General features: G+C 39.0%; 1 protein-coding gene across 9 annotated transcripts in view; it reads right to left on the bottom strand.

Annotated features, from left to right (window-relative positions):
• Positions 1-12,208, bottom strand: part of tbc1d22a (TBC1 domain family, member 22a) — a 453,849-nt gene that overhangs the window by 362,688 nt on the left and 78,953 nt on the right. For all 9 annotated transcript variants that reach the window (XM_041202627.1, XM_041202628.1, XM_041202622.1 and 6 more), the window contains exon 5: positions 7,861-7,931. In XM_041202627.1, the coding sequence (XP_041058561.1) occupies positions 7,861-7,931 (71 nt within the window). The remainder of the gene's footprint in view (positions 1-7,860; positions 7,932-12,208) is intronic.

The raw sequence follows: 12,208 nt of genomic DNA, 5'->3' as shown, positions 1-12,208 counted from the left end.
AATTAATAATTGAGTAATTGTATTCTTCTCCAGAAACTTAAATTTAAGGAATTTCTCATCACCCTTAGTCTTTGTCTTTTCCTAAAATTTTGAAGCATTTGAAGTCCAATCCTGATCTCAGCTAAGCAGTACTTATGATTTACCTCATTCACGTTTTCTGTTTTTCTCTTGTGGTGGTGGTGCCTTGCATGTGTTCCTTGGTCTTTCGTCTTAGCCCCTCAATTTAAAAAAAGCATCAACTTCATTTGCAAGTCTACTGAGCACACCTAGTTCTTGATTTTATTTTTAAATCATTCTAATGTGAAGTATTGGCTGAAGCACAGTAATTGTATACTCAAATAGCCCACTCACATTTTCTTGCCTATGCATTATGAAGACCCCTAGATACTGTCTCCCTCACATTCTTTTTCCATTAATAATCAATTCCAAAAAAACAGCCACCCCATCAGACACCAAAACTTCCTGCAGCACGTAACATATGTTTCAGCTTCAGCAGTGGATATAGTCAAAGATGAACAAAGTCTGCATAGAGCTTTTCAGAAAGATTCAACAAAGGTAATTTTTGTAATGTACTTCAAGTGTCCTTAAATTATCAGCTGGTTTCTCTCCTGATGGCAGGCACTTGTATTCTCCAGCAGCACAATAATGGCCATGCTTCATGCGTGCACACAGGCAAGTGCAATTCTGTCAATATATCATACCTAATACAATTACAATTTCTAGCGGAGATCAGATAGCCAGATAAGTATCCAACAAAGATGACTGTTTAATTTTCTACTTCCAGCTACACAAAGGTTAACTTTTAGATCCAACAACCATTTTCCAGCAATTAATCAACTCTGCACAAACCAGGGATCAAAGCTGGAACATTATTGAACTGAATAACTCAATACCACAAAATATAAAGCATGGAACCACCGAACAATAGGAGTTCAATTTGTGCATTAACACATTAAATTGTTTGACTGCTCATCAGTACTGGGCAGATTTATTGTCAGGATCCATTTTTTAAAGTAAGGGAAAGATAATATGGTATCCAACTATCCAACCCACAGCAAAGAAAGTGCGTACACTTCAGAAAAAATATCACCAGTTGTATTAAGTGCAGAATTAACATGCCTACCAGTTACCCTGAAGTAATTACTGGGGATTAAACATTTCAATTCTGAAAATTTTGAATAAATGTTCTAATTTCCATCAATGGGAATCAAGTTCAAAATTTTAAATACAGCTGACAACTACATTTTAGATAATGAATGAAGGTAATAGCACCATATCAAACTTTTAATGTAGCTTCTTGGTTGCCTCATTCAATTGAAAGCTTGGAAAAAATTAAAATCTCTCTCAGTCTTTTTACCAATTAGGATCTGACATGATTATTTATCTGCACACTGTCACTTCTTTTGATAAAGGCAGATTCCAAGTCTGACAGATGACACCCGAGACCCACCTGTCTTCCTTTATCACTGCTCTCAAACACCGAGTTGTAAGGTGCTTCTTAATTGCTGCATCGAAATTCACAGCTGCACTTACGTAAACTGTAATACATCATGATATATTAGTGGAATTCATCATTCAAATGATGCAGGCAGGAAACTTTGAAAGGCACTGCACATGGAGCATTCGTCTAGTGTGCTCTTCAAATGTAAGATGTTTTCACAGTCACATCTTGAAGGTGCCTTTCAATGACATTTAGGGAAGCCTCCGTATCCGTATTTTCTCATCACACATTTTTAAAACCAAATACGAAGACTTACACAGCAGTAATTTAAAGACAGCAAAAATGTTGTCAAGAGCTAAAAAAAATTTGCTCATTCATCAGGATATGGATATATATATCATGTGTGCAGTATAAATATATATATAGTTACATGAATACTCAAAAATGAGTGTATACCTCACTAGTTCAAATATGACTTCACAATTAGCCCCTAATAAAGTATTTGCTTACAAAATACTTTCACTCAAAAACAATGTCATTTAATTCATGCTTGGTATCAGTACAAACCAGGTACCATCACCCCAGGCTTTGCAACTGAATCCAGATAGAGAAGCTGAGTACAAGTGCTCCTATATATCCTTGCGACCAAGCTTATCTCAGTCATATATACAAAGTAACGAGAAAGGTTGCTGGAGATGGGGAAGTCTGAGGACAAAAGCACCAGAGAAAGTTATCCAGCATTCATAAAAAGCAACAAATTGCAAGTGCTGGGAATCTGAAATGAGAACAGAAAATGCTGGACTTCACAAATAAGAAACCCTGGAGAGAACAGATTAATACTTTAGGTGTAACCTTTCATCAGAGTTGAAAAATGTAGGTGTTTAAATTGCATCAAAATGGGGTGACCATGGCAGATGAAACATAATGCAGAAAAATTGAAGTGATACATTTTGGTAGGAAGAGCGAAGAGAGACAATATAAGATAAAGGCTAAAATTTTAAAGTGAGTACAGGAGCAGAAACATCTGGGGATATGTGTGCATGAATCATTGAAGGTGGCAGGGCAGTTTGATAAAGTGGTTAAAAGGCATATGGCATCCATGGCTTTATAAACAGAGGCATAGAGTTCAAAAGCAAGCAAGTTATATGATAGGCATTTACAAAACATTGGTTCAGCTTCCAATGGAGCAGTGTGCCCAATTCTGGGCACCACTCTTTAGGAAGGATGTGAAAGGTTTGGAAAGGGTCCAGAAAGAATTACGAGAATGAATCTGTCATCCCTGTGGATTGACTGGAGAAACTGGTTTTGTTCTCTTTAGAGAAGGTTAAAAGGAGATTTGATAGAGGTGTTCAAAATCATGAGCGGTCTAAATAGAGTAGGTAGGCAGAAACAGTCCCTGTTGGCAGAAGGGTTGAGAACTAAAGGATACAAATATAAGATGATTGGCAAAAGTAGAAACAGCATCATGAGGGAAAATCACCTGTTTCTGCATCAAGTGGTCAGGATCTGAAATGCATTATCTGAGAGTTTGGTGGAGGCAGATTCAATCATGGTTTTCAAAAGGGAATTGAACAATTATCTGAAGAGAAAAAATATGCAGGGATACGAGGAAAGAGCAAGGGAACCGGACTAGCCAAGTTGCTCCTGCAAAGAGCTGGCACAGGTACGACAGGCCAAATGGCCTCCCTCTGTGCTAAAACCATTCTATGATTTAATTCTAAGAATGAAGTGTTAATTGTTCCCCCAGATCCTCAGTTCCGACCCTAACTAAATACCCCAAAACAGAAATGAAGCATTGTGAAGGCTGGAAATTGGAAATGAAAAACAGAAAATGCTGGGAAGACTCGTTACTTAGGACAGCATCAGCAGAGATTTAAATGCCTGTTGACGTTTTCTTGTTTTGAGTTCTAAAGAAGCATTCTGAAATGTTGATAAAAGCAAATTACTCTGGATGCTGAAAGTCTGAAATAAAAACATAAAGCATTGTAAAAACATAGAAGGTTTGGCAGCATCTGTGGAAATGGAAACAGAGTTATCATTGAGTCCAATGTGATGAATGAGTTCTGAAGAAGTCATATTGAACTCAAAATGTCAACTCTGTTTCTCTCTCCACAGATGCTGCCAGACTGAGTTTTTCCAGCAGTTTTTGCTTTTATTTCTGTTATGTCAACCTGTCTGCCCCCTCCATAGATGCTGACCTGCATTTCCAGCAATTCAGTATTTTGGTTGTGGTGAGAAAGGGATTCAGCCTAAAGTGGACCCTCTCACCAAATACCCCTGTCACCAAACCAGCAGGTAGAATATGTTTGTGTAGCAGTTCATCCTTGGTATCTATGGGCTTAGGACAGTGTTACATCAAAGTGTTACATGTTACATCAAAGTATTGCTCATGAATTACAAAACGTGTTAGTCACGTTATTGGTGCTGATTTTGAGGGTCCAAACATCTGTTAATACTGATACGACAACTTACTGAAGAATAAGTTCCAGACTCTAAGCCAATTGATCAGCATTACCTTCTTTCTTGAGGACAGCCCAAAAAACTGCATCACACATTAGAAACAAATGTTGGAGCAACTCTGGAATTCCATTGGGATCCTGATGCACTATTCCTGTGCAATAGTCCCTGTGTTACACAAATACTGAGAGAGTTTTTGAATCTGGTTCTAATAACTCCATTCAGCTAGATGTATCTGGATTTAGCAGCACAACTGTTTCAGATATAAATTTCAAAATCCCAACTAGCAAACTTCTGAACACATTTAAAGAACTCACTGGAACAGAATCTCAGCAGGCCTCAAACTACACAGACTCAATACCCCTGCCACCAAACAAAATTTTATTTCAGGTTTTTCAGCTTCACATAAATTAACTGAAAACCCTCCTAACAGTGCACATGGGAATTAGCAAAAAATTAGTTAAAAAAAATACACTCATGTTGTTTCGCTTCCCTGTTTTGTTCAGAGAAAGCAAGACACAATAACCAGATGGCTAAAAAGACCAGGGGATAAAAAGCAAAACAAACCAGTTGGGAAAAAGGATAGGGTTCCAAAGACATGAAACTTACTTCCTGCCATGAGGTTGGAAAGAATTCCTACTTGAGCAAATGAGAAAGCTTGCATAATCCTACACAAACCATGGCATGGTAATTGACTTAAAATTCACTCCAACTTACATTAATTAGCTTAGCTTGATGGTTCAAAGGGATGAAGATGGTTTACCTTAATTTTACTTCCCAGGGTTGCAAAACTTTTTTAATACCAATAAATTAAACAAATTGATGAGTAACGGATCCAAATTTGTTGGTCACAAGAGAGGAAATTAAGAATGTTACGATCACATTTCTACCACTCTTCAGTTCTGAAGAATTCATATTAGACTCCAAAGGTTAACTCTGTTTTTCTCTCTCCACAGATGCTGCCAGACCTACTTGCTTTTTTTAATTTTACATTTCCAGCATCCTCAGTATTTTGCTTTTATTTAAGAACATTCTCAGTGGCCTGTGCCTGAAAGCATCTGAATCATACTATTGTAGACATGGCTCTAAAGATATGCAACTTCTTGAACTTGTGAAGGTCAAATATTGGTAGATGTCACTGTGTCACTGTAGTGATGCTGAAATAACTTAAATTTATATCGCACCTTTAATGCAATAAAATGGGAGCTTCATAGGAGCATGAGAAAGCAAGATTTGATACAGCGCCAACTCAAGCAACATTAAGGCAGATGGCCAAAGGTTTGGTCAAAGAGTTAGGTATTAAGGAGCATCTGAAAGGGAGGGAGAGAGGTAGAGTGGTGGAGAGGCTTAGGGAAGGAATTCCAGACCTCAGGGCCTTAACAGCAGAATGCACAGCCATTAATGGAGGAGCAATTAAAACTGGGAATATACAAGAGGCCAGAATTGGAGGACTTGCAGATATCTCTGATTGGATCGAGAGGCTGGACGAAATGAGAGATAGTGGGGGGGGGGGGTAAGAGTCATGGAGGAATTTGAAAGTAAGGGTCAGAATTTTAAAACCAAGACTTTGATTCAACAGAAGCCCACGAAGGTCAGCAAGCACAGGTTTCATTTCACAGGTGAAATGGACTTGGTGCGACTAAGGACATGGGCAGGAGAGATTTAGATGACCTCAACTTTAGGAAGATTGGAATGTGGAAAGCCAGCTGGGAGTTCCTTCAAATCATCAAGTTTAAAGGCAACAAGGACATGGAAGAGAATTTCAACAGCATATGAGCTCAAGTCATGGCCAAGTTGAACAGTGTAACTGAGGTGGACATAGGCAGTCTTCGTGATGGCGTGGGTCTTTGGTCAAATATGACAGCAAGTCTGATTCAGCCTCAGATCTTTGCCAGTCAACGAGATAGAATCATTAGCTAAGGAATATAGTTTGCAAACAGGGATTGAAGACAACATTTAATGAGAAGAAATTTCTGTGCATTCAATACTGGATGTCAGGCAAGCACTCTAAATTAGAGGCAATGGAAGACTTGAGAGAAATGGCGCTGAAGCAGAGATAGGCGTCATCAGTGTACATGTGAAAAGTAATACTGTGTTTTTGGATGTTGTCATCGAGGAGCAGCATGAGAAATAGAACAGGACCAAGGGTAAATTCTTGAGACACATCAAAGGCAACGCTGTGGGAGTGGGAAAAGAAACCATTGCAGATTAAACATTGGCTACGATTAGATACAAAGGAAACAGTTAAGTGTAGCCCCACCCATCTGCATAATAATGGAGATGTGCTGGAAAAGGATGGTATGGTCAACTGTATCACACGTTAAGAAGAACAAGGAAGAGTAGTCTATCTTTGTCAATCACATTGGATGACATGATTTGTAGCTCTACCAACAACCATTTCAGAACTGTGGCAGGGTGGAAACCTGATTAGAGGCATTCAAACATGGAATTGAGGTAAAGATGGGCATGGATTTGGGAGGTGATATCGTGTTCAATTTGGTGAGGAAAGGAGGTTGGAAATGGGAAAGCAGTTTGCAAAGGATAAGGGGTCAAGGGTTTTGTTTTGAAGGAAGGGGGGTCAGCACCTCAAATAAATAATCAAATGAAGATTGCTCAACATATATGGGAAATTCTAGAAAGAATTGTACGTGCCTAAATGGCAACAACCTGACAACCAATGCCAAGCCTTAAACTCATGTATTTGAAAGGAGATTTTGACCTGAAGCATATTAACTTTATAATGCTTAAACTTGAAAAGTTTCAAATCTTGGAGGAACGCAGTCTCCCCATCTAGGTTTTTCTACTAGCCTTACTTAAAAACTTTGATCTTCATGAACAATCTGACAACAACAAAATAACAATAACTGCACAGCAAAGTTTAAAACCTGGGTTAAGCATTGATCAACTTTGATATTAAATGCATAATTCTCGACTGAACCTGAAAATATTTATCAAGAAACCTAAATAATCACTTTGGAATGTCACTGTTGAGAAATGGAATATTTTGCATTTTGGGCATCCAGTATCAACATCAAGCCTTTGCAGAAAGGAATAACAAGTTAACCTCAAAAACATCTCCTACTGCATCAATGACATGTTTTTCAATTCCAAGACCATACCTACTGTAGCCACAGAACAAAACTGCCTATCGAGGGGCCATTTGAGGGTAGTTGTATGCTGCAGGGGCCTATCCAACCTGCATGTCTGTTACCTGACTAACCAAAAAAGATATCAAGTTTAGTAGACTTGACATTAAGCCACTGGCAAATCCACATAAACAAATAGTATTTCTGTTCGCCCTATATGGAGTGCAAAGTCCAAGTCCACGCAAATGTACAACTTGGAGGTGGATGTTGGGAATCCCCTAGCATGCACAAAGATGTTGCTGGAGATTAATCATCTGAAACCACACAACCTAACAGCACAAACTGATCAGCTTCATGCTGCTTGTTATCCTGAAGTCCTCTGGTTTGCAAGGTCCTTATGATTGGTCTCCAAGTGCTATTAGCGGTTTGTCTAGTCAATTTAATTATTCTGGAGTCTGCCTGGCTCAAGCAGAACATTTTCCAAAGTAGGCTGACTTTGTTTCAAAGTCCAGCACTAAGTGCATCCCCTCCCCAACTACCCTGTCTTTCTCTTCCCCCAGTCCAACCCCAGAGGTGAATAGCTATGCTTGATGATGAGTGTGGGCAATCTGGATAATTTCAGTTGTCCTATATTTAACTTCAAGTCAAAGGAGAATTTTATCTCCAGTTTGAGCTCAAGTTAAATACAGATCTCAGCGTTAACAGGCATCTCCAGAGCTATACAAAAGAACTGGCTTCAAATTTAGTCAAAGTAACCTTAGTGGTGGTTTGGGGAGAGAATTTGATTCACAATTAAGAATCATAAACAATCCATTTTTCTTGAATATGCTTACATTTAAATAAACCTCTTGAATAACAAGAAGAAAACACACTTACTGAAAGAAGTTTCCACGTAATTGGTCGAACCTGTCTTGGGATTCCAGACCAGCTGAACTTCCTCAACTCTTCTGTATTTAAAAAAAAATTAATTGTCTTAAGAATATATCAAGGCTGTAATGAAATAAGTAGTTGCCCAATATTGGATGTACACTATTGGTTCACAAGTTAGCAACTTGATATATAAATCTAAATTAATCAGTGCTAAAAACAGCTGTGGCAACGAGTGGGGAAAGGAAAGGTGAGGGATGTGGAGCAATTCAGCCCCTTGCCTGGGCTGTCTTAGACTGAACAAGACTTTTACCCATCTTAGCATCTTACTTAATCCTGAATGAAGTTTGCAATTCCATATCCTCTCCATTATCAAGGCTGCCAACTTGCACTTTCATGACAACATTTGCTGCCACTCCTACCTCACCCATTCAGTATTGAAATCCTCATCCATGCCCTTCCACCTATACATCTGAATATTCGCACTCTCCTGGTAGCCTTCACTCTCCATGGTTCATAAACTTCACCCAAAACTCTGCTTTTCTTGCTGGCATACGGTTTCCTGACCACTCAACACAGCGCATCTCAACCCTTCTTCAGTGCATTAATCCACAGCCAACCTACCATCCCCATTCAAACTCTCCATTCCTCTGAATTTACATGCAGCACACCAGAAAAGGAGGGTCAGAAAGAAGCAAATACAAGATATCCAAATAAGTAAGTCGCTACATTCTTTAACTGAGTGCAACACCACGGGTTGACAAAAAGGATTTTAAGTGTTTGCCTCATCCTGTTTCAGACTGAGCAATTGTTGGTCATACAATCAGAGAATAGTTTGCCAATTCCAGCAGCATGAGATTGGAATTATATATTTCTCAGCCATCCAGGGAAACAACTAGCCAGAGCCACTTGGTTAACTTACAAGTTATAAATTGCACTTTAGGTATATATCTAGTTAACTGACAGAGAAAAATCAGATCCCCGGAAATCATCAAAAACAGCACTCATGTGAGTTGTTTGGTGTTAACTTGTTTGTTCATAATTCTTACTATATACTACTCATATGTATTTTAGCAAATCTGTGATCAGCTGAATATAGGCAGTCCACTGATAATTTTAAATCATTCCTTCATTCCATTTTGAATTAAACCAATACAACAAAATGGGAATTCAGAGTTAACAAATTTTAAATCATTAGATAATTTGAAATAATAAACAATTAAGTGTTGAATGTTGTTATTTGAACAGATCAGCCAAGCTTGACAGACACTCACTATGAGCAATGCTTTTGCAAATGTAATTTGGACTTTGCACATGATGTTTGTTAGTGCTGTTGGGGAGGGTTTAAACTAGTTTGAGGATGCAAATCTGGGCCTAGTTTCAGAAGGGAGAAAAGAAAAGCTGGAAAAAGGCGGCAGAAAATTAAAAAGCGAGTGCAAAAGACAGTAGAAGCAAAGGTTAGAAAATAGACAAAGGAACTAGGCAGTGCGATATACTATATAATTCAATGCAATGAGTTCAGTGAATAAGGTAGATGAGCTGAGGGCACAGATCAATGTTTGGTAGTATAATATGAAACCTATTACTGAAACACACTATAAGGGCATGAAAGGTAGCTCAATTTTCCTGGTAACGGGGCTTTCAGATGAGATCGAGATCGGGATGGAGATAAAAAGGGAGTTGGGTCATAATATTGCTTAAAGAAACACACAGCTGTGAGCAGGGTTGGCATGCTAAAGCAGAATGAAATTTGGTTGAAATGAATAGCAAAAATATAGACAGTTACCCTGCTGGAAGAGTAAAACAGATACCAAACAGCCAGACAGACATAGAACAGCAAATGCACAGGCAAATTTCTGAGAAGGACAATGTCAAAGGGGCAGTAAAACTAAGGAATGTCAATGACTCTAATGTCAGCTGGAACAGAATCAGCGTAAAAGGTATGAAGGCCACAGGATTCTTCAAATGCCTTCAGGAGAACATTTTTAGCAGGTACGTGGCAAGTCCAACAAGGGATAGAAAAGTTCTGGACTGTTTTAGAGAATACAAACATACAAAATAGGAGTCCAAGTAGGCCATTTGGCCCCTAAAGCCTGCTCTGCCATCAATAAGATCATGGCTGATCTGTTTGTGTTTCAAATTCCACATTCCCACTATCCCTGATAGCCTTTGATTCCCTTGCCTACCAAGAATCTATCTACCTCTGCCTTAAAAATATTCAGTGACCCTGCTTCCACTGCAAATTTCCAAAGTCACACAACCCTCAGAGAAAATGTTTCTCCTTATCTCTGTCCTAAAATGGCAACCCCGAAATATCCTTTCCATGTCTACCTTGTCAAGACCATTCAGGATCTTATATACTTCAATCAAGTCACCCTTCACTCTTCTGAACTCCAGTGGAAATGAGTCCAGCCTGTTCAACCAATCCTCATAAGACCACCCGCTCATTCCAGTATCAATCCAGTAAACTTCCTCTGAACCACCTCTAACGCAATGATATCCTTCTTAAATAAGGAGGCCACAGTATTTGAGATGTGGTCTCACCAATACCCTGTATAACTGAAGCATGACATTCTTACTTTTACATTCAATTCCTCTTGTATTAAAGGATAGCATTCCATTAGCCTTCTTAATTACTTGCTGCTGTACCTGCACACTAACTTTTCGTGACTCATGCACGAGAACACCTAGATCCCTCTACACCTCAGAATTCTGCAGTCATTCTCCATTTGAGTAATACTCTGCTTTTTTATCCCTCCTGCTAAAGTGAACAACTTCATACTTTCCCACATTATACTCCACCTGCCAGATTTTTGTCCACTCATTCAACTTATCTATCTCCGTCTACAAACTTGTCTTCTTCACAACAAACTTTCTGACCTATCTTTGTGCTGTCTGCAAATTTAGCTACAATGCCTTTGCTCCCCTCATCTAAGTCACTGATGTAAATTGTAAAAAGCTGAGGCCCCAGCACAGGCTCTTGTGGGACTCCACTAGTCACATCCTGCCAATCAGACAACGATCTATTTATGCATACTCTTGTTTTCTGCCAGCCAGCCAATCTTCTATCCATGCTAATATGTTACCCCCTATGCTATGAACTTTTATTTTCTGCAATAACCCTTAATTCTTAAACTTTATCAAATGCTTTTTGGAAATCCGAGTATAGTAAGTATACAGGCTCCCCTTTATCCACAGAACATGTTGCTCCTTCAAAGAGCTTTAATAAATTGGTTAAACATTATTTCCTTTTCACAAAGCCATGCTTACTCTTCCCAATTACCTTGCGTTTTTCTAAGTGCCCAGCTACAACCTCTTCAAGCTTGGCCTAAATAGCCAAGTGGTTATGGTACTGGGTTTGTAACCCCAAGATCAAGAGTTCAAATCTCACAATGGCAAACAATGTAACTTCATCTGAAACAGATGGAAACGGGTTTGTACTCGAAAGAGTTACAACCTCTTCAATGATCGATGATAATAAAGCTGGGCAGGTGGAAGGGGTGATCAGGGAGGGCACCTTTTTGTGGTCATAATTCAGTTAGATATCACAGAACAAAAATAGAGCAGGAGTTAAAAGTCCTCAACTGGGGGAAGGCCAATTTTATTAAGCTAAGATGGGGACTGGGAAGAGCTTCATGACGATAAATCAGTGTCAGAGCAGTGAGAGACAATCATGTGAGCCTATACACCAGCTATTTGCAAAGGGGTTCAGGAGAAGAGTGGGGCTGTGTTCAACACAAAAGGATTCATGGCAATGAGGTCAGGTGGGTAAAATCATTTAACATCTTGTTTAGTTCTCCATGTCTTTCATGTGCCATCCACCATTACTGGTCTGGTTAATTCGAGTCGCTGGCTCTCACCAACGTGTTGGGGTTTGGTATCAGAGTTAGAGGGAACTTCTGTTTTTGAAATGACAGGCATGGACTGGAATTGTAGTACAGTGTAACTGAATGTACACAAAGTTAGCAGAGTGAGCAGTGCACTTATTGCACCTTGCTCAACAAAAAACTGTTATGGCTAAGGAGCCAGGAAAATACCAATGTCAATTGACACTGTCAAAACAATGGATTGATTTAACGTCAGAAGGCAGTCTTGTTGTGCTTTTATCAACTGCGTGGCAATAGCTGTTATACACCTTCATGAATCGACAACCATTTCTAAAATGTCCCATTTATTCACACGTGTTCAGTACATAACAAACAACAAAATAAAAGGCTTTTTGTTTTGCAAAGGGTTCAAAACAACAGAAACATCAGGCAATATTTTTGAAATGTTGCATGATTTCATGATATCAGCAGAAATCAGCTCAACAAATTGAATTTGGGTCTGCACTGACAGGGCAACTGCAACAATCAGA

Source organism: Carcharodon carcharias, chromosome 13 (genome assembly GCF_017639515.1).
Source record: "Carcharodon carcharias isolate sCarCar2 chromosome 13, sCarCar2.pri, whole genome shotgun sequence".
Taxonomy (NCBI): domain Eukaryota; kingdom Metazoa; phylum Chordata; class Chondrichthyes; order Lamniformes; family Lamnidae; genus Carcharodon; species Carcharodon carcharias.
This window is presented reverse-complemented; position numbering and strand designations above follow the sequence as displayed.